This window comes from Onychomys torridus, chromosome 14, assembly GCF_903995425.1.
Source record: "Onychomys torridus chromosome 14, mOncTor1.1, whole genome shotgun sequence".
In the NCBI taxonomy this organism is placed as follows: domain Eukaryota; kingdom Metazoa; phylum Chordata; class Mammalia; order Rodentia; family Cricetidae; genus Onychomys; species Onychomys torridus.
In genome coordinates, this window is record NC_050456.1 from 72,765,242 (window position 1) to 72,792,720 (window position 27,479).

The 27,479-nt window shown below is 44.5% G+C and overlaps 1 protein-coding gene across 1 annotated transcript in view; it reads right to left on the bottom strand.

The window, feature by feature from the left end:
- Positions 1–6,521: 6,521 nt before the first annotated feature.
- Atg2b (autophagy related 2B) overlaps positions 6,522–27,479 on the bottom strand; it is a 65,155-nt gene continuing 44,197 nt past the window's right edge. The window contains exons 30-42 of the mRNA XM_036205623.1: positions 25,588–25,790; positions 24,218–24,444; positions 22,637–22,745; positions 21,860–22,054; positions 21,013–21,114; positions 17,785–17,863; positions 17,003–17,204; positions 14,729–14,798; positions 13,938–14,020; positions 13,233–13,354; positions 12,489–12,643; positions 11,698–11,847; positions 6,522–10,605 (exon numbers count right to left, since the gene is read on the bottom strand). Coding sequence (XP_036061516.1) covers positions 10,375–10,605; positions 11,698–11,847; positions 12,489–12,643; positions 13,233–13,354; positions 13,938–14,020; positions 14,729–14,798; positions 17,003–17,204; positions 17,785–17,863; positions 21,013–21,114; positions 21,860–22,054; positions 22,637–22,745; positions 24,218–24,444; positions 25,588–25,790 — 1,928 coding nt within the window. The 3' untranslated portion in view covers positions 6,522–10,374. The remainder of the gene's footprint in view (positions 10,606–11,697; positions 11,848–12,488; positions 12,644–13,232; positions 13,355–13,937; positions 14,021–14,728; positions 14,799–17,002; positions 17,205–17,784; positions 17,864–21,012; positions 21,115–21,859; positions 22,055–22,636; positions 22,746–24,217; positions 24,445–25,587; positions 25,791–27,479) is intronic.

Sequence of the window (27,479 nt, forward strand, 5' to 3'; positions counted from 1 at the left end):
AAGACCCCTGAGCCTGAGATCTCCTGCCAAGCCGTGGCCGCGGCAGGGCAAGACTGATCCATTTCCAGAGCAAAGACCGTATTAGTCCCATGGGTCTTTTGTGGAAGAGACGTCCAACCCAAAGGCAACCCCACACCCACCACTGAACCCCAGACTATCGTCTTCAGTCTCCCACACCAGGCTTGGAAATGGGCAACACTGTGTTACATTGCTGTTTATCTCGATCACTGGTGCCCCTCCCAAAGTTTGTGTCCCAGACAAGTGACTGTGCGCATGATCCAACTCCAGCATGAGAAGAGCGCTGCTGAAGAGGGGCTCCCCTGCCTCTCCTGGGGAGCATCCACAGCAGAGAAGCTTGCACGGTCTTCCCTCAGATTCAACTCTTGCCTCCGCACTTGGGGGTGGGGTGGGGTGGGGAGCGGGCAAGAGACCCATACCTGAACACAAAGCTGTGAGTGATTAGCCACCCTGTACGTCACCTGCCTCCTGCCAGGGGCTGTAAGCGGTTTTTCCCTCTGGGCCTGTTCCCTGCTTCAGCAGGGAAGGCCTGTGCCCTGTTGCTACCCAGCCCAGGGGTTTCAGAGAGAAAGCGATCCTGAAATAAAATGGCATTTCATTTTATTCATTATTATTGCAATTAATGGTGTGTCTGCACACCAGCACACACGTGCGCAGGCTTGAGTGGATGTCAAAGAACAGCTTCCAGGCGTCCAGTTCTCTCCTTCCACCGTAGGCTCTGGGGACTGAATTTGGGCTGTCAGGCTCGGCAGCAAGTGCCTTTGCCCACTGAGCCGTTTGCTGGAGCAATATTTTAAAATTTTTTTAATTGAGACCGACCTCAACTTAGACACAAGCCTGGCTAACGACATGATTTTTCTGACGGCTTCTTGGGTGCACAGGGTCACATCTCATTCAGCCTGAGGGGCCACACGGCAGGGGACAGTTTCTATTTCAGCGCTGAGAGAGCATGGGCGCCCTCTGCTGGCAAGGAAGGCAGGTTGCTCCGCACACATTCAAGGAAGCTTGCTTTCCAAAGGGCACAGTGGATCTGCTCCCAAGTAAGCGTGAGGGTGCGCATCTCGAAGCCGGTACTGAGAGTGTGAGGAACGGGCAGCACAGTTCAAGGCTATCCCGGGCACATAATAAGGCTTTACCTAAAAACAACCAACGAAAGAAACCAAACCCACAAGGGCTGGTGAGATGTCTCAGTGGTTAATAACACTTGCTAATTCTTCCAGAGGACCAGGTTTGATTCCCACCACTCACGTGGTAGCTCACAACCATCTGTAACTCCAGTTCCAGAGAGTCTATCTCCATCTTCTGACCTCTGCAGGCATCAGGCACCCACATGGCATACAGACATGCATGTAAGCAAATACTATTATACAAATAAAAATAAATAAAATCTTTTAAAAAAAAACAACAACAACAACAACTAGAAACAGGTCCAAAGTCAAACAATAAGGTAACTGCTCTCTTTGAATCATCATCATCATCATCATCACCATCATCATTATTATTATATCTCTTTAAAATACTTTAAAAGGCGGGCGGTGGTGGCACACGCCTTTAATCCCAGCACTCCGGAGGCAGAGCCAGGTGGATCTCTGTGAGTTTGAGGCCAGCCTGGACTACAGAGCGAGTTCCAGGAAAGGCGCAAAGCTACACAGTGAAACCCTGCCTCAAAAAACCAAAAAAAACCCAAAAAACAAAAAACAACGAACAAACAAACAAAACAAAACAAAAACTTTAAAAGGGCTAAAGAAATGACTCAAGACAGTGGTAAGACAGCATTCCAGGCGGTGGGACAGGAAGAAGCCGTCCATCCGATGACTGCCACTTCCGGTTTGCTTGGAGCTCTTCTTCTGGCAGGGGTTAGCGACAACTGTACACTCCAGCTACTCGATGTACTCATGATAAAGGACTGTTGAATGTCCAGCCATAAATTGGGCTTCTACATCACCCCCTCCAATGCTCAGAGAACATCACCAGTAAGGGCTGAAAGAACACAAGACTGGGAATCAGTGGGGAGAGCAGTGTGGGGTGCTGACTTCCAGGCATGACTTCACCAGATCTCATTACAGATGGTTGTGAGCCACCATGTGGGTGCTGGGAATTGAACTCAGGACCTCTGGAAGAGCAGTCAGTGCTCTTAACCTCTGAGACATCTCTCCAGCCCGGCCTAACCAGCTATTGGCAGTTAATGGTTGATGGGAGAGGGAGAGACATTTTCTCCAGCAGTGTTGAGAAGGTACCTGTGCTCCTGTAGACAGACCCTTCCTTGCCCATGCTCTTGTAAGCAAAGCAACACAGACACACACACACACACACACACACACACACACACACACACACACACACACACACCATGAAAGGAGAATGGGGTCTAGCTGGGATGAGGAAGGAGATTATCAGGAGTGGGTAAAAAATGAGAGTGTATCAGAGATGACTATGCTCAGAATTCACGGTCTACACTATGAAAATGTCACAATCAGGCTGGAGAGATGGCTCTGTGGTTAAAAGGACTGGCTGTTCTTCCAGAGGACCCGGGTTTGATTCCCAGCTCCCAAATGGTATCTTGCAGCCATCTGTAACTTCAATTCCAGGGGATGACACCCTCTTCTGGCCTCTACAGGCATCAGGCATGCAAGAGGTACTCAGACAAACATGCAGGCAAAGGAACCATATACATAAAATAGTTTTAAAAAGATAAAAATATCTAAAACAACAACAACAAGGCTAAAAACATTTTAAGGGGGGGGGGGAGGTAGCTGCAGAACTACTAAGAAGAACACTTGCCTCATACATGCACACCCTGACATCAACCTCTCTGGCTTCCTCACACATGTGCACACACAAGCAGGTACACATAAATGTTTTTTGTGGAGTCCACAATAATTCAAAAACATTAGCCACCTACCTCACTTCTTCTGTTCCATGACCTTGTCCCATAGTCTCTGCAGTTGGAAGAGCAGTTGGTTAAAGAATAAGACCCAAACTGCGTCAAGTGCTGTGTTAAGATCACCACAGACTTGTGTAAACGTGCTTTTATGAACCCCATTAAGCTTGTACAAGCACCTTGTTATCACAAACTGGACTACTAGTTGCAAACTGTTATCACAAGTTGTAAATTCCTGTAACGTACCATCACCCAAGACGACCTCAAATTGAAAATCCTTCCTTATATCACCTACTTGCTTTAACAAGGACCTACTCCCTCTGTTCGGGGTCACAGTGTCAAAACCCGACCTGCCGGTGGCCCTAACTAGTCAGAAGTTCTGGTACCCCACGGTGATACAATGAAGTGGCCTCTGCTCATCTAACTTTGGTGGCCTTGTCCTCAGTATTTGTGCAACTACCAGACCCAACAGTTTTTACAATGGCAGATACAGTTTTTCTCAGGCCACTGACAGAGACCACTCAGAATTTAGATAGCTGCCACATCTCATCCCTCACTGGTCCTAAGGAACTGGCCTAACTCCATTTGTACTGATAAAAATGTTTCCATTTATTGTTAGAGCTGGGCTGCAGTTTTTAAGTCTTTTCTGGAGCCTGACCTGCCCCAACCTATGACCTTGACTTGTTTTTGAGAATACACTTACCTTCTCTAATAGCATGGCGACCACATGGTAGGTTTTTTTGTTTTGTTTTGTTTTTGAGATTTTTCTGTATTTCTGTACAGTAACTCTGCTTTGTAACTGTTTGTGATTCTACTTAAAAGGGGCCCAAGAAAAGGATCTGCAACTGCTCTCTTTAACCAACTTAAGCAATCTCTGGCCAGCTCTTGGGTGCACTCTAATAAAAATCAAGCTTGCTGCAAATCTGGCTCAAGATTGTAGCGGTCTTATTCTTGCCCTTTGGGATTAACAGTCCCTTTTATAGCGAGTCACGTGACAAATGCAGTTACGAGAAAGCATACGGTAAATTGCCAGCTTCAAGTGACTCTGGGGTCTTCAGAGTCAGCTGAGTCCAAGATGAGCTGGCTCCAAAGGACACAAAGGCTAGCTAGCACTTAAAGACTGTTTTTTAAAAAAGATCCAGAATGAAAGACTAGAAAGGATTTTCAAGAAACAGTCCAGAAGCAGGAGAAGTAAAACTTGAAACTGAAGTGGAGATAGTTACTTGGCCGTCAAAACATTTTATATATATATATATAAAATATAAAAGAAAAAACATTTATTACTAGATAGGTGTTATAGTGCACACCTGTGATCCTAGCACTTGGGGTTGGGGGCGGGGGGCAGAAGGATCAGGCATTCAAAGCCAGCTTTGAACTTAATGAGTCTGAGCCCACCTGTCTCAAAACAAAAACAACTCGATGTAATTTTGGTTTGGTACTTCTGAAATAGTCCTAAACAGCTCTGCCACTTTGTACGAAACATTTACACAAAGCAGGGTTCTCAGCATTGAGCGTTATGAAATCAAAATGCCAATCCACTCTGGAAGACAGGCGATCTCTGTATTCTGCAGCATCAAATGCTCAGTCAAGATTGCTTTATATAAAAGTAAACAAGGACACTCACCTCATTAGTATGCAAATAATACTTTTAATAAATTACACAAATGCTGTGCAACAAAGGTTTTAAGATAAATTTCCTGATAACTCATCATTAGTAAATATAGAGATATGTACCTACTTATCTATATACTCAGGGTCCTGTAAAAATTCTAGTGTCTCGGGGTAGGTGGGAAACATATAAACTCTGCTCTATGGTACAGGATCTGCCCTCTGGATGCACAGTCCTTCCACAGGACAGCCTTTAACCAGAGCTTATTGTTTTTATATTGTTGATATATATATATATATATATATTTTAGACAAGGTAGCCCAGGCTGGAACTACACAGCCCAGGCTAACTTAATACCCAAATGTTTACGTTTCCAAAGTGCTAGGATTACAGATGTACACAACCACACACGAGTTACTTGAACTTCTGAGAGGATTCCCCCCTACACCCTCCAGAAGACATTGGTTGGCTTGTCTGGGGGAAAGAGGGAGCTGTTTGCTATCTAGTGGCAGGCGGCTGGACATTCTACAGCACACAGGACTACTCCCCACAAGGAACTGTGGCCCCAAATACCAAGCTGAACCGGAGAAACTACTTTAGACCCACTTTTGGATTCTGGTATGTGCTGACTGGAGAGAGTTTTGTTTCCAGACAGACACTCTCCAGGTGTTTCTAACCACTGCTGTCAGGCTGCAGCAGGACTGAAGGACCAGGTTCTAGGCATACCAGGAAGCGGGCAGCTAGGAAGTAGACAGGAAAACAAAACAAGCCCCTCCCAGCTCACATTTAAGGCTCCCCAGTCCTCGACCTCAATCAGCCTGATGATTCCTGCAGTGAAGCGTTCCATCTCCTTAGGCAACTTCTCAATTTGGTTTTTTTTTTTTTTTTTTTTTAGACAGGGTTTCTGTGTGTAATAGTCCTGGCTATCCTGGAACTGGCTGTGTAGACCAGGCTGGCCTCCTGAGATCCGCCTGCCTCTGCCTACCAAGTGCTGGGATTAAAATGATTTGCTCTTAGCAGCAGTTCAAGAGGGCCAGGAAGGTGGCTCAGTGGACCAGGGAGCTTGCCGCCAAGCCTGAATCCTGACAACCTGAGTTCGATCTCCAGAACTCCCGTGGTGGAAGTCCAGAACAATTTCCACAAGCCATTCTGACTTCCACATGCATGCATGCATAAGCACACGAGAGCACACATACACTCATATGCATGCACAGCAGTTCAAGAAAGCAAGAGGTAAGGGGATCACAGGAGGCAAGGTCTCTTGGTCTGTCTCTTCCAGGGGCACACAGGCTCCTCCATGAGAACACACTGGAAAGCCTGGCTGATATCTGTACATTCATAGACGGCCCCTTCCTTCCTTCCTTCCTTCCTTCCTTCCTTCCTTTCCTTCCTTCCTTCCTTCCTTCCTTCCAAGTGCCATGAGTGATGCCTGCCTTGTTACTTTCACCTGATTGCCAATGTGGTTAGAAAGAGACATGCCACCCCAGAAACCCTTTTAAAGTAATTTGTCTATTTAAATGCCATGCATCTTCCTCCTCCTCCAGATTTACCAAGCATCTATCTATATCCCTAAGGCCGACACTACAAGATGTGTTTGCCGCAGGGCAGTGGTGGCGCATGCCTTTAATTTCAGCAATCAGGAGGCAGAGCCAGGCGGAACTCTGTGAGTTCGAGGCCAGCCTGGGCTACCAAGTGAGTTCCAGGAAAGGCACAAAGCTACACAGGGAAACCTTGTCTCGAAAAACCGGGGGAAAAAAAAAAAAAAACGTGTTTGCCAGAAGTCCACACTGAAGGGATAATGAATAAAATCAATAAAATCATCAGCACCAACAGCGTGGGAGTGGCACACATTAACATCATAGCCTGATACAGTTCAGATACTGGTGGAATATAAACACTAGATTTGAGGTGCCAGGACAATGGATCCTTGTGACGTCTACCCACCCCCAAAAGTGATTCCAGCAGACTCAGGAAACGGTTCTCAGCAACACACACAATACTTGAGTTTAAAGCAAAAAACAAAGAGGAAATATTTTAATTTTTTTTCACAAGTACTCTTAACATTGTATTTTAAATAGTCACACTAACAAGTTACATTTTTCACAAAAATACTTGTACAGAGGAATATTCTTATTTACATCCAGAGTTGCCAGAATTAGGAAAGTCAGGATTCTCAGCAAAAACAATGGCCATGTGATGAGATGCTTTAACATCTGAGACAGGTGAGGGTCCACAGAAAAGATGAACTTGGTGCCTAAAAACCTCCATGAAAAAGCAAGCAGCCCAGTGGGAGCAATGGACTACACAAACAAGGCTAGCCACTTCCAACCAGAAAAGTGCACACGAGACAGCTGAGTAGACACCTTTGTGAAAGGAGAGGCCAGCCCCAGCCCCACAGTGCCAAGTGTAAGGGAGCAGCTGACAACACAGTCACTTCTAAACTGCAGTGGACAGGCAGCAACCCGAGGCTTACTGCCCAATCCCAGTGATGCTTAGGGAAAGCCAATGTCGGCTTCCTGAGTCCTGTGCCTACAGGAAATGGTAAGATTCAAAACATGAAACGCTAAGACTCATTTCTCATCCACAACTTCTGGCTGACCTGCAATGGTGCACATGGAATCTCTCAAAGGTAAGTGTGCCCAGTACAATCCTGAAAATGTCCACACAAAGGCTAACATGTGACATACTATCATTCTTATAAGAATAGTGGCTATACCTTCCTGTAAACCAAAATAAAACTTCTTGATAAAAAAAAAAAGGAAATCATCGGTATACTTCTCTACACTGTACAAATAATCTTCCTAAGGTGCAAACGTGTATTTGACTTTGATACTAAGTGGTCTGTCTAGCTGCAGACAGGATATCAGTATTTGACTTTGATACTAAGTGGTCTGTCTAGCTGCAGACAGGATATCACTTCTGTGTTCAGTCCTTCCAAGGGACTTTAAACTCTACATTTCCAATGGGATGTGAAGGGAGGTAGGGAGGAAGTGTTTCCTACTGTCCTCAGAACCCTGGAATCGGAGGGACTGTACTCTCGGGCAGAAGTAAAGCAGACTGGCCCAAGTCTCTTATGCAGTGTTTTACATATATATCATTTCAATTAAGACAACCAATGGTCAACCCTGAAAGCCATTAATTGCAGGGTAGAATCCTCATTTCTAATCCCAATGGTGGAAACACTCACGTGCCAGTCCTGGGTCATAGGACACCCAGGGAGGGGTGAAGGCTTCTGGACAGCTAGCCACTGGAGCAGACACAGCTGACAGGTCACATAGGAGCCCTGCAGTAGCCCTTCAAAGTGACACAGGACAGGAGGCAGAACAGATGGGCCCTGATACTGTGATTGGAAACACTGCTCCTTGGATTTTTTTTCCTTACAGTGACTTCCTACTGCTATGATGTCTATGTATACCATGCTCAGAGCAAAAGGGTGTGAAGATATAAAGGAAAAGTCAGGGTTCCCAGTCAGTCCCATTTGGCAATTACATTGCTTCAGTCTCTGTTGCCATAGGCAACAGAGGCAGGGTCTGGACCAGCTGAGTGATCTTGAGCAAGCCTGCTTCCCTGATTCCTGGGGGGACTCTGTGTAGACCTCAGTAGGTAGACACATGCAGCCTATTCCAGTCAGAATTATCAACCTAGACTCAACCATGCAGGCATGTTGCCAGATCAGGAAGGTGTCATTCTGAGAACAGAGATCTGAAGTAGCCCACAGCTGCTGTGGTGTGTACAGCCATAGTGTCCATTGCCACCAGCCTGACATCACGGGTCTGGGCACGCTACTGAGCAGGAAGGCACACACCATTATCTCTGCTTATGCCACTGTGACCTAATTGCCCAGAAATTTCCACAAGCTTTGCCCTAAGACACTTTTTCACTTACAGAGGGACACTGGGGCTGAGTGAGGTGAGATATCTTGGCCAAGTGAAGTCATTTACTTGGTAACTGCAGATGAGGTAACCCAAGGAGCATGTCAACACGCTACATGTCACCACAACATAAAAGAAAATACAGCAGATATAACTTAGAAGTGTTCAAATACAGACAGGTCCTCACCAGGGTCTCGATAATACACACAGACCTCGAGACCGAATCAACATCTCTGGCAAGGTGCAGAAGGACAAGAGGGAGAAGCAGGAGAGAGCATCATAGAGACACTTGTTTACATGGCTTCATTTAACTAGTTAAAAGAGAGCTGTACACAGATCAGAGGGCAAAGGGATGTTACTTCCGTGTACCGACTCTCACAGACCTTGAACATAACCAAGGATGTGGGGTGAAGTCTGACCAAATGTGGCAGGTAACACACACTGCAGGTTTCATTAGAAGGACAGCAACAAATTCCACTACTACTCACAGTGTCTGCCCAGGCCCGTATCAGACACGTGCTCCACTTAACAAGAACAGAAGAGCCCACCGTGAGGCCCTGAGGCCGCCAGCAGCTGCCCTGAGGCCTGTTCTTTGAAGTCTCACAGCAGTGAAAGGGAATCAAGCTTCTGCAGACATACACAACACTACTGTTAGAAACTCTGGAGTCTAAATTTGGGGTTGGCACTGCCTTCTTGTTCAGCTTTCAGAGGGTGAAACTGAGATCTCAGCTGTGGCATTTAGTTCACCCTGATACCCACCAACACTTTAGAGACCAAAAGGGGAGAGTATGTGACTCCAAACAGGGATGAATACAAAGTCCTGCTTTTCTGCTGAGTCTCTAGGCAGATTACAAACAATTACCCCTTTTCTCCTCAACAATGAGTGACACTAACTTCAATCAATTCTGAGAGGTGTCTCCAAATATCCCATCAATCCTAACATTGCATCAAAGAATACACTCTCAGAAAAACAAAACATTCATGGAAGTATCAACAGTCTTACCTTTAAATAAAAATCCTTTATTCATTCCTGACATGTTATCAAAATGTACATTATTAACCAAGTAAAAATGGTACTTTGAATTAGCTGACTAGCACATATTTTGAGTATTTGTCTTTAACTTTCTAAGAATAAAGCCCACTTCCAGTGTCCCTTGCCACACATCCCTAATAGTCTACACTATGTACTTAACAATGGACACACAGACTCCACCACAGAGCACACATTTTCACTTGCATTGGGATACAGAAACATACTATATGTGAGTTACCTTTCTTTGCCCCAAACTGAGACATCTTCACTTCTATCCATATTTATGAGTGACAGAGAACATGGCCTATCTGTGTTACACTACACACACACACACACACACATGCACGCACACACGCACGCACGCACGCACGCACGCACGCGCACCCCCACACAGAGGATAAAGTGCAGCATGCAGACCTGCTGTGACTGTCCAGGTGACTGAGCAGGTGGTCCCTCGGGAGTCGAGGCCCGCTTTATGGGACACTGGAGCCTGGCTGCTTCGCTCTCCCTGTGGCTTCTCCCACAGAGTCAGAAGTGGTCAAACTGAGTTGAGAAATCGACTCCCCAGAACTACAAGAGGGCTCCCTGGCACTTTGGGAATTGCTCCAATCTTTTTTCTTTCTTCCTTTTTTTTTTAAGCACTCAACACTGTTTACAAAGATGTTCCCAATGAGATCTTGTCAGTAACAAGTACAATTACAGTCACTTTAATGAAAGCAAAGCATTCAACATGGCAGCAAATCTCTACTGACCATGACACCAGCCACCAGCCACTCCTGCAGGCAAGTGCCAGGCCCTAAAATGTCACAAGGCTTTGGCTGCATGTGTTTTGACATTGAATTATTTACTAAAGACTGCTTTTGTTCCTGAGATGAGCACATAAATTAAACAAGTCCTCTAGGAAGCCGCACTAGGCCAGCCTGCTCGTAGCTCCACACACTGTGGAGTCGCACCGGACACGTCAGTCCTCCCCATGGCGCCACTTCTGCGACTCGTCCTGTCGAACGTCTGGTCTGATCTGGTTCCTCATGCCACCTAACACATTTGATGTTGCTTCAGTGGCTACAATTAAAGGCTTGACCACTGCTGGTGGGATCTGGCGCAGGACTTCACCCACAGCACCAGTGACCCCTCTGCTCTCGTGTTCTCGAGCTGCCGTCTCATAAATGGTCTGAGCCGTGTCTGCAATTCCCTGCAGAGGGTGGGAGGCAGAAAAGAGGAGACAAGCACAGGTCAGAAGCTAAGGTGTTGACACTTCACTCTGTACATCAGCTAGACCAAACCAAAAATAAGCAAAACAGCCAGCCACCCTCGCTCAGCTACCTAACAGGGTTCCAACTGTGAAGGTAGGTGGCACTCACCACGGCTTAGCATTTCTCCACGATACTACTGTGCAGAAAATGGAGTTTAATTAGTTCCAAGCAAGGAAGCACATAGTAACACATCATACCTAAAAGCAACTTCTGCCCCAATTAATCCCTCCAGCTAAATGCAATTCTGCAAATAGGGCCTCTTGATAGAGGACGGCAGTGAGGATTCCTCTGATGCAGCACAAGAAAGCTTAGATCCACTCAGTGCTCAGAATGCATGTACTCTGTCTACAATTACTAGCCATGTATTAGAAAAAATCCGTGGAACATATTCAATTATAAAAAGCCACTGAACACTTTATGGGATTACATAGAAAATCCGGAGAACATGGGTAGGAGCCCAAACAGCCCAAAACTCTGCTTCGGCAGCATTCCATCTCTGTCACAACTGCTTAGCTTGGCTGAAGACATGGACACATGCTGGGCAGTGACAGGGTCCAACTCCACAGGAGTCTGGATCCATGTCACTTACACTCAACTCTTGGGGTCCATTTTGACAGCTCCTATGATGAGTACAGAAAGAAGAGACACTGAGAAAATGTCCCCATAAGATTGGCCTATAGGCAAGCCTTGGAGCATTTTCTTAGTGATTAATGGGTGGGGCCACCCCTAAGCTAGTAGTCCTGGGTTCTATAAAAAAGTGGGCTGAGCAAGCCACAAGGAGCAAACCAGTAAGCAGATCCCCTCCATGGCCTCTGTATCATCAGCTCCTGCTTCAGATTTCTGCCGTTTGGGTTCCTGTCCTGACTTCCTTCAATGATGGGATTATAGCGTGGAAGTGTAAGCTGAAATAAACCATTTCCTCTCCAAGTTGCTTTTGGTCATGGTGTGTCATCGTAGCAATAGAAACCCCAACCAACACACTAGGAAAGCATGCAAACCAGTTCTGGTTATCAGTTGAAGTCTCTACATACCTCTTTTACAACACTGTAGGCCTTGGCTACACCTTCCCGCAGGTCAACTGGCTGGTGGGCTAACCGGTGATGAGGAAATCTCTTTGCCTTCTTGGGCTCAATGGAAAGTGTACCCGGAGACACCATGTCATAAGCAGTCTCTGCTGCTGCCTGGGTCATTTTGTCAGAAAGAAGAAATTAATTAGAAGACAGCCTGGAGAGCTGGGCACAAAGTGTGGCAGTGCTCTCCTGTAGGAATAAAGAGAGCCTCTGCTTAACCACTCTAACAAGAGCTTAGGGCTGTCACAGTGTGAACAGTCAAGTTACAAACTCCCATTTGGATCGAGCTGAACTACTTAGCCCCTTCCTCTTATTATTACCCCCATGTAGCAACTTTCAATACTTCTGTTTAACCCGTTACATGTTCTTAAACTTAGCTCTGATCTTTTTACATAGATCAGTGAAATAAACCCCCTGCTGACTTAATGACTGGTATTTTCTTGAAATATGCAAACAGACGTGGCAGGTTTCCCACAACTTGGTTACTTAAATGCTCAGTACTAGCTAGCTAACCAACTGAAAAGCACCAAACGGGGTGTGGTGGTGCACACCTGAGCACTGGGAAGGCTGAGGACCAAAACTATGATAGTCTGGGCTATAGAGCAAGAATTTGTCTAGAAACAAAACAAAACTAAGCATGCCAGTAAGTAAATCGTTATAAATGAGATGTCTACCCTCAACATTTCACACATCTTCACAGTAGCTGCTATACAGGACTCATGTGTCTGGATGAGGCAGGCAGGAACTAGTACCTGTATGGTTTGAACCATTCTGTTTGTGAGTTCTAGAGCAGCCATTGCAGTTGAGGTACCAAAGGAGGCAGCACCTCTCTGGAAGCCTCTGACGATGCGACCGTCCTTCCGGTACTGTTCGATTGGCAGCCACACCAAGTCCTTCAGGCCTTGCACTAGACAGAATCACAAGGAGAACTGTAGGTGACAAGAGTCTCACCCTGTGGCTCCTTGTCTCATGCTCACTGAGGTCCCCAAAGGCCAGGCTCCCAACAGAAATACAGGCTGAGCCATGTGTATGACTGAAAGTGTTCTAAGCCGGGCGGCGGTGGCGCACGCCTGTCATCCCAGCACTCGGGAGGCAGAGGCAGGCGGATCTCTGAGTTTGAAGCCAGCCTGGGCTACAGAGCTAGTCCAGGACAGCCTCCAAAGCTACTTTTTTGCCTCGAAAAACCAAAAAAAAAAAAAAAAAAAGTGTTCTAACAGCCATTCCAAAAAGTAAACTTAATTTTAATATTTTTAACCCAGATATATCCAAAATATTTTCATTACAATATAAAATCATTATGAAAAATGTGTATGTGTGTGTGTGTGTGTGTGTGTGTGTGTGTGTGTGTGTGTGTGGAGAGAGTGAGTTCAACCATGGATGGAGGTTCTGACCCTGAAACTAGGGGTGAGGTTGCATGTAGGTTTTATAGAAAAATGCTCTTTATATAGACTCTCAAAGTATTTGTAACCCCAAAAAGATTTAAAAAGACAACCCACCTAATTGAACTAGTGAATGCATAGGCCCAACACCTCCCAGGATTCCTGGTAGTTGGTTCTTCTTAATATCAGTAAGCCATTCGGTGATTGCATATGAGAACAATTTGTCAATACCTAGCAAACTAGAGAAAATGATTGTTAATGCAAAGAAGAAACAGAGGTTCATACTTAAGGACCTTTCCTGTTTGGAAACTGTATTACAAGGACAAAATAGTACAGATGCTCAAAAAAAAATTTATATAAAAAACTGGGCTACTAAATTCCCAATCTAAATCTGTGTATGTCAGATAGAAGACAGGTAACAGACACACAAACAAAGATCGACAAAGCTTGGGAAAATGCCCATGCGTGAGCATCTTCTACTGTCCTTATCTCTTGATTCTCCATGGCTCAGGCACAGGGTACTAATCACAACCACATCTGTGAACCTGCATCCGCGTAACAGAATGAGCTAATTTACAACTTTAGCAAGTAATCGATCTTAAAATATCCTGAAGGGAAGACATTTTCAAAAAATACTCCTCTGTTCCAACAGTTTCTACTCCCTCAAAACGAACATTAGCCCTGTATCAGTAAGGGTCCTCCGAAGCTCCGTTCTCTGAAGAAAACACAGGGCGGGTGTGCCTGCTTGTGAAAACACTCCACTCTACCTTACACTAGCTTCAGTGCCTCACCTCAAAGTCTCAAGCAGGTCAATCTACTCACCCATGCCTGTAGAAGAGCCTCTTCAGCTTCAGCTCAGAACAGTTCAGCTGAGCCAGGCCAATCAAAATCCCAGCCAGTGTTCCCTGGAACAGGAAGAGCAGCCAATTAATCCATAAGCTAAGGAGAGACTCAACATTTAATGACTGTCACTGGGGAAGTCCAAGCAATAATCCTTTGTTTGTTTGTTTGTTTGTTTTTTTGAAACAGGGTTTCTGTGTAGCCCTGGCTGTCCTGGAACTCACTCTATAGACTAGTCTGGCCTTGAACTCAGAGCTCTGCCTGCCTCTGCCTCCTGAGTGCTGGGATTAAAGGAGTGCGCCACCACCACTTAGTGATTTTCCACCACCTGACTTTGCAATATTCTTTAATGAAGACAAATACTTCAAATATTTACAGAAAAACTGTATTTTTATTTATTTATTTGTTTGTTTGTTTGTTTGTTTGCCAGAGCTGAGGACCGAATCCAGGGCCCAGCGCTCTACCACTGAGCTAAATCCCCAACCCCTGAAAAACAGTGCCTGTACTTGCTTCTAAGTAAATGCTAAATCCTGTAAGTGAGATTTCATACATGCTCATCATTAGCTGGTAGAGTGGGTTGTCTATAACACAGACAGAGAGCACTGTTGAGATGGCTCCCTGTGTCCCACACTGTAGACAGAGAATTGGCTCTAAACTGTCCTCTGACCTCCACACAAGCACCTCCTTTCCTCATGCAGTCCCTCCCTCCACAGGAAATAAATGTCATTTGAAAAGGTATTTCTGCATTACATGTTCATGCAAAGTTTCCACACCTGGTCCATTGATACATGTTTGCCGTGATAGTCAAGCCGAATAGGAACTTCTGCCGTGAATCTGAATTCTCTGGAGGGGGAAACAAAGGGAGTTAATTATATTCAGATTACTAATCATAAAATGAGACCTAACTTGTTAAACAGAAAAATTAAAACAAAACCACAAAGTAAATTACAAGTACATCTTATGTCCTAAATACAAAAGAATGTCTTTTAGTTCCAGCTTATGACTAAACAGATAAATTCTATCTATTGTATTTAAATGTCAGATGCCTTTTCTTAGTTTATTAAATGTTTATGCTTAGAAAAAAATGTTTACATATTCAAGTCATATAGAGGACAAATTAATAAAAATGGCCTCAAACATCAACAGGAAGTAGACAGGAGAGGCAAGAAGACCCTCCCTGCTCACTGTGAGCAGAGGCAGGCGCTGGCCTGGCCTGCTCCAAACACTACACGGGATGCAAGTATGGACGGCTCAGCTCTCTGAGCCTCAGTTCTTCATCACTGTAAAAATGGCATACCCTGGCACATTTTGGTGAGAATTTGTGAAGTTAATGCTTGTAAGTAGATGTGAATATACTAACACTGGGGATTCTGGGGTGAAATTCCAACTACACACTGTTGATATATGGCCACAGTGAGCTGCCTTCCCACAGCTGACTGGAAATTTAATGTTCAGAACTCAAACCATGATTTCCCCCAACAGAATAAACACTAATGGTTAAACACCAAACCATCTCAGAAAAGCCCCGTACCCACAATAAAATGGCAATGTGCTATCTATTGTGCTCAGTGTCTAAGCCTGGGTCCCAGCTTGTCTCTGTCTCTGAGGACACACACATCTGCATCCATTCGCCTGGGCAGACACCTTTATTCCCTCGGCCCTTCCCACACCTCTCTTCCCCGAGGGATACATGTGTTCATAGACAGACCAATTGATTATTTACATATTCAGTTAGCCAGAGACTCTTCACAGTGCCTAGATGGAATATGAAACACACAGTGAGTGCACTGGCCACTTGCAGAGGGAGGGAAGTGATTCTGGCGGCATCACTGGAAGTCAGCAGGCAGACCACTAGCTGAGCGGCGGGCTACCTCTCCAGGCATTAACTTACATCTGTGGAGGAGTAACTCGGTACCACCACTCATTACCACCCCAGGGTTCTGGACCCTCCAGGAGAATAGAGGGGAAATCTACAAGCTATTTTCCATATTTCAAATAACCTAACAAAAACATACAAAATCAACGTCTGCCTAGGTAGAACGACAGGGGTCTGTCTTACTCCAGTTAAAGACTGTTGAGCCAGGTGTAGCGGCACATCTGTAACCTCAGCTACCTGGGAGACTAAGGAAGGAAGATCTAGAGTTTGAGGCCAGCCTGGGCCACAGTGAGACTGACCTTCATACAAACAAAGTGTCAAACTTCTTGCTTTCAAGATTACACTTACTAAAGCTGAACTGGCAAAGTATATGTGGTTAATACAAAATAGGACACTAAAATTAATACACTAAGGCACAAATCAGCAGACACTTCATCTGTGGTCCTTCCTTTCCTATATGCTATTATTTCTACATCTATCATCATTAATATACGGCATTTTTAAAACATGACATTTCTAAAAATGGTCCACTTGGACCACACCCAAGGTCTCCTCTCACAACACAGAAAGACAGCAAAATTGGGGGCCCTGGAATGAAAGGGAGGTATAGAGAACAGGGCAAGGGCTTGCTCTTTGACCCTCCTCTTTCTAGAAATGCCAAGACTATTCTGACCAACAATGGCTAGGGAAAGAGGACAAGAAGAACTGGTCACTCGGCAAAGGAAGAAAAAAAACCAGAATGAGGCCAGCTGGCCACACAGGCAAGAAGCAGCAGTGTGCAGGGCACCTGGGCTTCCCAAAATGCTCTCCTGCCTCAGGAGGATGGGAGCAGACTGAGGCCTGAGCTGAAGGGAAGAAGCAGTGTGTGTGTGGAAAGGCCAAGCACAGCCCCATGTGGGGTAAAAACACACTCCAAGACCTGAAAGAGGCAGCGGGAGTGGAGGGAACGCCCACCACGGAACTAGTAACAGACCAGCCCTGCAATCAGGGCAACTGTGTGTAAACAAGGGAGGGACAGTTAGGCAGGGACCACCGGCAAACAGTAACAGGAGTTCATACATCACTGTGACGGAACGCTGATGTCACCTCCTGATTACCAGTTTACTTAACTCCAGAGCCACCTTCACAGATCCATGAGAACTTCACTTGTTAACAAAATAAATGCACTTACCTAAAAAACACAGGCTGGTCTCTAACTGAAGCTTCCTCAGCTGAGAAGTCCTTCTCCTCCAGGCCATTAGCCCCCTCCGCGGAACTGGCACTATGGTTTGGGGAAGGCTGTTTGGGCCCAGGAACTACTAGATTTGGCTCCTTTGAGGTACTCAGATGCCTTGGCAAACTGCAGGTGACATCAGCTGCAGGAGACTTCGTAACTGAAAACCCGAGGGGCACATCTGAAGTCAGCACCATGGCAATCAATACCGATCGGCCTGAGCACTCCACTGCCCTGGGCAAAGCCAACTGCTATTACAGAGAAGATCTGCTCCCACCCTTCCATCCTCCTGCTACATACACACATTTGTATTAACTAACACGGAACGCACACACACAAATAGGAACAAGCACTGCAAGCATATTCTCAAAAACAACCCACATGCAGCAATTAAAATCATCCTAAGTGGATCTGGTCCTGATTCAGCAATAAGCTGACTTACAATTCTTTCCCTCACAAAGGAGAGAAGTTCTTATGTTCTGTAAAAACTGAACTGGGAATGTGAACTTTGAGCTTTGCTTAGCAGTGTGCAGTTCTGTCCTCTCGTAGTGCAGTTGCTAGGGAAAACCACCAACACGCCACACCATGTGCAGCTGAGTCAGCACGAAGTGGACGCCAGGCACAAGGCTCATTTCTGAGTTGCATTACTCGGCTTACAAAGGCATTCTGAGGAAGTGACCCCATCCTCAGCAAGCCCTCCGTACTCATCACAGAACCCTCAGCCTGCACATGCTAAGTACCTTCTGGATCTGGAGTCAACAGGAGCTCCACTTCTGTAGAAAGACTTGTGAAGAAATCCTTGAGGAAGAACAGGGCGTCCTGGAACAGAGGAGTCACTGTAACTAAGTCTCCATCACTCACCATCACACAGCAGTCACTGCGCTTCTCTGTGGCATTTCCACCACGCATTTGTTCTTTTCACACACATGCAACCTCACCCCTATTATTTTCTACAACTATGAAAAATCAAAAGCACAAACATCATAACAAAACAGAGAGACTGAAAGAGCTAGGAATGGTGGTGGCCTTTAATCCCAGCAGTGGTCCATATGGCGGCCAGCCTGGTTGGTATCACCAGTTCTAGGACAGCTAACGCTACTCAAACAGAAACAAAATACAAAAACAAAACAATTAGGAATGATTTCAAAATCAAAGTGCAGTTTTGTTTCCTTTGCAAGAAAATGTTCTCACTTGCTCTTAGCATGAGTGGTAACATCACTACCAGTAACAGCAGATGGCACATCATACATATTTACCTTGTGCCACTAAACTCCCTAGAACTTGTTTCTTCTTTATTCACTACTATATTGCCTTAACACAGTTCCTTCATTGAACAAGATATTCAAAATGGGAATTTGAAGCTGGGTGTGATGGACACACACACAATCCCAACATAGCTTCCCAATAAATAGGAAGCTGAGGCAGGAGGATTGCTAAGAACTCAAGAATAGCCACGGTAGAGCAAGACTTGTCTTAAAAAGTAAATAAATAAATAAATAAACAAGCACAAACTAAATCGCCCATTCAGTGTAGTCTTTTCTGCAATCACATAGGAGAAGCAAAGTGTTTGGCTCTGGGCTAACACCCCACCAGGTCCACACACTCAGCTGGCAAATGCATGGCATAAAATACAAACTTGAAAGCCTAAGCCCATTCTTTCCCATCCTTCCTTCATCAGAAACCTTAAATTCTACAAAAAATTAACATTGCACCAAATACAGTGTTGACTGTGAGCTACAGGGTCATGATGCTGGTTCACACCAAAAAAGTCTGACTCACAGTTTCCAAGAACTTAGTTACCTGCCATCCCATTTACAGTATATTTAAATGACACAGGTGACAACATTCTAGGTAATGTGGTGCCTAGAGGTCTGAGACAGTTCACCAATACCTGGTTCTGAGGCAGATAGCAGGCTCAGAGCGTTCATTATTGTGTCATGCTCGGCACATGTACATGTGTGTGGCACTGCTCACACTGTACATGCTTATTACATGTTTATATCATACTCAGCATTGCATGCTAACAGTATATAAAATGCTGTTCTTTAACCACCACTAGATGGTGACAGTTTAATGTACATGTTTTAACTCCAACAATGTTCAAAGGAAAATATTAAGTGTAGATCTGTTCTTGAAGAGAGAAAAAAAAAAAAACCAAAAAACTAAAGACACACAAGAAATCCTGGCTTTTTACGATGCTTCTTTTATTATAGTATTTATGTCTTGCTATAAAAAGAGCAAGTCACAGACATCTCCCAAGAGAAGATACAGCAATGGTTCGTAAGAATGTGAAAAGAGGCTACACATCGCCAACCATCAAGGAACTCCAAATGAAGATAGAGAAACACTAAATACAACATCTAAAATTTAAAAGATGACAGGACCAAGTTTGGCCAGGACAAGAAGCACCCAGACACTTACTGGCTGCTAGTGGAAAACAGTCAAGTAGCTGAAGGACCTAGAAATTCTGCTTTTATTCACTACATGTATGTAGATGCACGAGTATATATATGTAAAAATAGACATGCATGCACATAACTAAGAGGGATAAAAAATATGTCCACAAACACATGTATACCAACTTCAAAATGGCCTTATTTATGAACACTAAAAGAAAGTGCAGACCAGCAGGCAAATGGGTAAGCTAGGGCATGTGCATGGTGACCCAGTTGAACCTCACAGACACAATTCAGAGGAAGGAAGCCAAAGACGCTTCCGTTTATGCAGAGCCACAGCCCAGGAAGATGCCCTGTGAGGTGAGGGAAAGATGGATGGCTGTTTGGAGATGGTAAGGCCCCACTACATACGGTAGAGAAGACAGGGCATTTCAGCTGACAAAGCAGCTACTCTGCAGTAAAAACTCTATCAACCTCCACTGCATGCTTAAAATCTGTACACTCTGGAAGAGTATTTTTGCACAATCATTTAAAATTTAAAATTTAGGCTCGGTATTCAATGTTAAACTTTGTAAAACATTTATGCCTGGCCTGAGGTTCTATACAGAGTAGAGCAACAGTACTGTGTTAAAGAAATACTTAAATGTCAAGCTCACTCCGTGACGTAGGATGACACCATGTGGCCATACAATTTCTATTTCCCTCACTGTTTTCCCTAAAATTAATATTTCTCCCCTTTAAAGTAACTATGCTTTCCTTATAGTTCTACAGGAGGAACCACAGCAATATTAAAAAAACAGAGCTTGCTAAGTTTGGTAATGCCATACAATAAATGTGACTCTGACTCAGTCTTCTCATGGTAGGAATTTCCACAGATCAATTTCTCCATAAATATTTCACTATATTTCTAGTAAGCCAGCACATGGATAAACTGAATTAAAATAGAGATATCAAGGGGGCTGGAGAGATGGCTCAGTGGTTAAGAGCACTTGCTACTCTTGCAGAGGACCCAAGTTCAGATCCCAGGGCCCACACTGTGCAACTCACAACCACACCTATAGCTCCAGTTCCAGGGAATCTGAAGCCCTCTTTGGCTTCTGTAGGCACCTGCCCACATATGTGCAAATACTCACATACATACATACATACATACATACATACATACATACATACATACATACACACGAGCACACATAAATAAAAATAAATCTTTAAAAATATGCATATCAAAGATATTTTCATAATACAAAATACAACTCTAAAGACTGACCAGCTCAGAACCCGCAAGCATTATATATAAACCCAGTTTCCTCTTGCACATGATCTCAGACTGGGCCTGCTCTGTTTACAGTTTGAGTATTTATTTCAACTGATGTCTGAGATGCCTGTCACTTGCCATAGATTATCCAAATTTTATTTAAGTGACAACAATCAAAAATCAGTATTACTTAGGCAAGTGAATAATGCTATCTACAAATATGCCAACCCCCAAACTATGAAAGGTTTATCTATGTGTGTTCTGCAGCTGTTGCTTGCTTCAGCTAATATTCACAGAGTTCACACAACACAGACCTGGTCAATATTGAGACGAAGTGGCATCAGTGACACTCTCAAGCAGCACTCCTGGGGCGACCTGCCAGACTCCGGACGCACATGCAGTGCTTTGATTGTCAACTGCAAGAAAGAGGAAAAACGGTTTCCCTGGAGACATAATCATCTTGTTCTCATTTAAAAAATTAAAAAGTAAGCATATTTCTATGTGAGAAAAACAGAATTCTGAGTTTTGAGGCCAGCCTGGGCTAGATAGTAAGACCTTGTCAAAGAAGAAAGGAAGATTATTTTTATCCTCCTCCCTAAAAGCCTGTTCACAAATCAAGAAAATCTTAGGATATATGACGCTCTCAGAGGACCACAGCAAATGACAGCACTGGAGCTTCAGGTCAATGGAGCTGCCTGAGCTCCCAGAGCTGGAGCACGGGCCCAGAGTCCAGAGCCAGCCTGTCAGACCCCCAGAGTCCAGAGCCGGCCTGTCAGACCCCCAGAGTCCAGAGCCGGCCTGTCAGACCCCCAGAGTCCACAGCCGGCCTGTCAGACCCCCAGAGTCCAGAGCCGGCCTGTCAGACCCCCAGAGTCTGGAGCCTGCCATTCCCACTTCATGAACATTTCAAGTCTTCTAAGGGTAAAGGGCCGACAGCAGTCCCAGTTGTTTTCACATGGTTCTGTTTTATCTGAGGGGTGACATATTAGCAATTATAGATAGAGGATGTAGTTTATAAAATAACTCTTGAACGCAAAACTTGAGAAACACATTTTTTCCCATTTCTAGTCATTCCTCCCGCTCTAATTCGCCTGTAGTTAGACACAAATAAAAACGTTTTTCCAGAACTAACAAAGAGAGCAAGGCTTTGAGGCATCTTACCATGTTGGAATGAGCTTTCCGAGGCATGTCTTTGCTGCAGTACAGGTATAAAAACTTGTTCATTTGTGATGTTGCCAGCCGATCTCGGATTTCAAGATCTTGAACAATGAACACCTGCCTGGAGACCGGTTGTTCTAGGAGGCTGGACTCACACTCGGGCTTACACGGCGGGTAGACTTCATGCTGAAACTTCACCTTAACACACAAGAAAAACAGCAATCTTGACTTTCTTTGGCTTCTCCGTTTTTCTTTTTGTTGAGATTTTCTGTTTTTTTATTCGTGTGGCTGAGTTTGTCTAAGCACCTGTGCTACAGGTTAGAAGAGGGCACAGGGTCCCTGGAGCTGACGTCAGAGCTGACTGTGAGCCTCTTTGTTTTACCATGGCAAGCAAGCCAAGCATCAACTCAACGTAAATGTCAGCAGTGCTCTGGCCTATGGCCTGGAGACGTTCACAGGGGACTGCATGGTGCACTCCAAAGTCAGGCCCTCCCTCCCAGACAGGCAATTCAATAGAGCAGTGGTTCTTCAAGTGGCCCACCAGAAAGCCAGATGCTGGGCAGGCCTCCAGGGGACTCTGGGAACCACTGCTCCAGGGGAGGCCTGTGAAAACAAAAACACCTCAGGCTTTTCGGAGTATCAACCCAAAAGCTGAGATGAGACCTCTACTCCGGAGGGCAGGGACCTAAGGCTTCAAGACTCATGGGTGGCTATGACCAGAAAACTCTCACTAATAAATACATCCACTGAAGTGCTTCTTCCCTTTCAACACCATCTTACCTTACTTAATTGTATTTCCATTAAAAAGTCATGGTTCCTTCCTTTGCCGCCACAGACTGTATGACGTCCATGCCTTGTAGGTGTTTGAGAAGGGGAGCTATGGGGACTACTAAAAAGGAAAGAGAGGGAAAAATTAAAAAAACAACAACAAAAACCCTCTTTGTTAAAAGAACACTCACTTTAATGAATGACATCAGAAAAATTAATAAGATAACAAAGAGAACACATTACAGAACTACTAGAATGGTCCGCAAACTGAGTTACTATAATCACATTTTACCACTTAGCCAGGAGTGGTGGTGTAGGCCTGTAATCCCAGCTACTCTTAAGGCTGGGGCAGGAAGATCAATGCTTGCCTGAGCCACAGTCAGTTGAGTGGGACAGCACATGCCTACCATGTGCCATGCCTGAGGTTGAAGGCCCTATGCCATGGGGGAAATGTGTTATTTATAATTTGGGTATACTCAAAATGCAATTTTATTACTGCCATGTGCAAAGCCTAATTATGACGTTGGATGCCAAACACAATTGGAATGAAGCCTCTGTAACTTTCTCTTTTATCTCAGAAATCCAAGTCAACAATAGAACTCAGGACAGAAGCATTGCAATTTAACCAGTAAGCAGAAAAGGGTACTCAACTGCTGTACCAAATGGTTCTGCCTGGGAAGCTTCTATGCCACCCCATCCCATAGACACATTTGCTCCAGCACACCTACACTTTCTACTCATTCTCTCCCCACTGGAGAGATGGAACACTGCTTTGCTTATTCAAAAATACTCAGCTCTGGGGATGGAGAGATGGTTCAGAGGTTAAGAGCACTGTCTGCTCTTACAGAGAACCTGGGTTTGGTTCCCAGCACCTACATGGTGGTTCAACCATCCATACATAACTGCATTTCCAGAGGATGCAACTCCCCCTTCTGACCCAAGACTACCAAGCATGCATATGGTGCACAGACACTGACAAAATATACACATAAAATCAACAGGCCTTTAAAAAAAGTTTAAAAGATAAAATAAAATACTTGGCTCTGCTCCATATCCTGTTAGATGCTGGGGGCTCCGGGCAAGCATGGACTCTGCCTCCTGACACACACTCACTTCATTTTATGGACCCCATTCAGTCACATAACCTTCGCTCCCTTTGAAACTGAGGGCGAGGAATGGGTTATCATTTATTTTCATAAACAAACACATGATGGGTAATGCTTGCTTAGTGGAAATCTTCTAAGTCAACATTTTAGTAAATACATGAGAAATACAAGTAAGTTCACAGCCAACTTTAGGTGTGACATTTAAAATACGTATTTAAATACTAATTTATTTATTCTTCCTTAAGATAAATACCAGGGTTAAGAGCACTGACTACTCTTCCAAAGGACTCGAGTTCAAGTTCCAGCACCCACATAGCAACTGACAACTGCCTTTTCTGGCCTCTGTGAGCACTGCCTATGTGCTGCATAGACATATATCCCCACAAAATACCCATACACATAAAATAAATAAATCTTAAGGGGGAAAAAAGATACATTTTATGTGTTTTTCTTTGGAGAGGTCTATTGATCCATGGAATGAACTTACATGTAACTCTTAGCTGGAGAAGTAGGAGGAACTGCTGCAAAGTCCTTGCCTCCATAAAGATGCCACACCAGCGAGACTTCCTTAACAACATAGCGAATGGCGGGGATGGGAAAGTGAAGTGGAGCTTTGCTGCTATCCATCCTTGTAATGGGCAGACTGAAATAGTCGTCTCTTATCACAATCGCGTCATCAACCATGATCTTTATCACTGGCTCTTCTTCCTTCTCCTGAAACACACCAACAAGGAGCACTCTCACTCACCAAACTGGTGTGCCTCACAGACCAAACAGGTTTTCCTCAGTCTACATTCTTTTCAATAACTTCAATAATGAAACAGTGTAACAATTGGTTGTCTTTGAAATGGAGTCTCATACTATAGCTCTGATTGGTGTGAAACTTGTTCAGTAGCTGAGGCTGGCTTTGAACTTGTAGCAATCCTCCTGCCTCCTGAGGCCTGGGATTACAGGGATGTACCAGCACATCCAGGTTGGGTAATAATTTCTGACATTTGCCAGGCAGTGGTGGTGCACACCTTTAATCCCAGCACTCGGGAGGCAGAGCCAGGCGGATCTCTGTGTTCGTGGCCAGCCTGGTCTACAGAGTGAGATCCAGGATAGGCACCAAAACTACACAGAGAAATCCTGTCTCAAAGGAAAAAAAAAATTATTTCTGACATCAATCATCACATAATATATTGTACTTTATTGTCATAAAATAAAATCTGCTCTATAAAAATCACCTCATGGATATTTCTAAAGTTTATAATTTGGCTCTTACTATTTGATCACTGAAAGTAGTGTGAGTGTGTGTGTGTGTGTGTGTGTGTGTGTGTGTGTGTGTGTGTTAGTACAGTTTAAAGTCATACTGCATTCTAAACCCAAACCTGACAAATTTCAACACACTAATCAAATTATCATGTTTCTAATTTCAGGCTTACTCTAAGTTCAGCTGCTTTGATATTTGGTGGTTTTTTGGGTTTTTTTGGAAATCAGAAAGTTCTCAGAACCTACAGTCACCTATGAAGGCTCTACTAGGCTGTTCTGTATGTGTGCATTCATCTCAGTTCTCCTAGTCATTCTGTACCCCATCTTCCTGCCATCCCTGTAATGTCCCTTACATTCATTCAGCAACTGCACTTCACTAGTCATGTAGAACACTAGCCGTGTAGAAGACTGTGCAAATGTGCGAATTCCTGAGCTGTGTGTTGTGGAAGCCGTGTAATGTCCATTTACAAAGTTCTAATGTAAACTACAGGGTGCAGTCATTTTGCAGTGGGAAGAGTTGTGGATTCAAAAGACCTTCAGATGCCCTTTGGTCCATTTAATTTGTAACACTATTTTAAAGTTTCAGTTGTGTTATCAATTTATTACCTGGATGGCTGCTTTTGGTGCAAAAAGAATGCAAAAGTCGTCATTCTCAGTGGGTGCTCCTGTCCCTGGGTCACTAATCAAGTGGTGAGGGAGGGAGGCATGAGCAGGGCTAGGCTCCTGGGACACATTCCCACTCTCGTCTGGGAACAAGAAGAGGTCTGAACAGCATGGCTCCTGAGTGTGTGACTTTTCATCCAGGACACCTAGACGCAAAGACAGAGACATCTGGCAACTACCTCTTGACTGCAGGTCAGACACAGTATGCTCAGCCTTCCACCTAAAAACCTCCCCTACTTCTCATCTCTCCTCTGAGTCTGCAGCTTAGGGAGGGCTAAAGTAACACAGACGCCTCAGTAAGAGGCAGAAACACCTCGAAAGCACAGACAAGTGCCTCAGTCAACCTCAAGTTAGTTCTCTAGGAAAGTAAAGACAGTTCCTTCCCAGTTGCGTGGTGTAGGAGAAGCTCAAGAACTCAACAAGACCTGTTCCCATTAACTGGGGTTTATTTTGGTCGAGATTCTGTTTTGCAGGTGGAAGAAACTGACAAATGTCCACAGGGCTCAGTCTTGGAAACTTCTTGAGCAACACCGCGAAGGGAAGGAAAAAGACTCATCTAGTAGACCCTCACCCAAAACCCCAGGAGCCTCTGCTTAGGGAGGGGTGGGGGAGTGGCTGAGCTAATTCCTGGGCTCCAGAAACCTATGCTGGACACTTGCTCCCATGTAGCTCTCTTAAAATGAAATTCACAGACGATGCCATGTGTACCAAAAATCTGCCCATGAGCATTTTATGCTGCATAGTAGAGTTATCCACTTTTTCTCCATTATTTCCCATGGACCACTGATGATGTGGGGCGAAGAACACAAAAATGTGTAAGAGTCTCCCAGACAAGCACTGAACCCCTGTCAACAGCACTGTAGGCCTACTCCCATCGGTGTGCAGTGCTCACTGAAGACTTGTGTATCATGTGCAGTCAGGGTCCTTCCTACTCAGGCCAGCTGCTGCTGTTTAGTGCACAGTAAGCTGGAAGCTTAGTTCATATCCTTAGATAAATTTATCCTAACTTACAATGAATGCAACATTTCACAAAAAGTGTTTCATAATACCATGGATTTTCTCAGGATGCCCATAGCCCAGGCTGGCCCTATATGTATAGCCAAAGCTGTCCTTAAATTCTTAACACTACCTCTAACTGCCATTTATTGGGATCTCAGGCAGGTACCAACTCTCCCAGATCCATCAATTATTATATTTAAATTAAGGTTCACAGAATTTAGAAATAACTATGTTCTCTACTAAAGGCGTTGTGGCACATGCCTTAAATCCCAGCTCATGGGAGGGGAAGGAAGGCAGATCTCTGTGAGCTGGAGGTCAGGACAGCCAGGGTTATATAAAGAGACCTTGTCTCAAAACCAAACAAAGAATAACTATGTTTATCTAATCAGAAAAACTGTTTTGAAACAAATGCTTCAAGATAATTAGATGCTTCCATTTGGCTTTCAAGACTCTTTTTACTCATCGGATCCCTTTCTGCTTTTCCAACTTTGCTGCATAATTCTTTTCAATCTGATGGAACTTCTGTTCTAGTGACAGCTAGATAGTATCTACAGATCACGCATGCCTTCCTCTGTACTGTAATACATCTATGACCTTGCCAAGATGACCTTCCTTCTCATGCAACCTCCACATGCAGCCAACTGGTCCTGTTTTCATGAGACTCACGAACTTCCGATCTACATTTCAGGGTATTTTCAATCATTCCAATCACTAGCACCATCTCCTGTCAGTCTGTTCTCCCAACAGACAGCAGACACAAGCTAATTAATTGTACATATCTGCAGATCCAGATGAGTCCTTAGTAAGTCTCTTACTAAAAATGTCGTAAGAACACA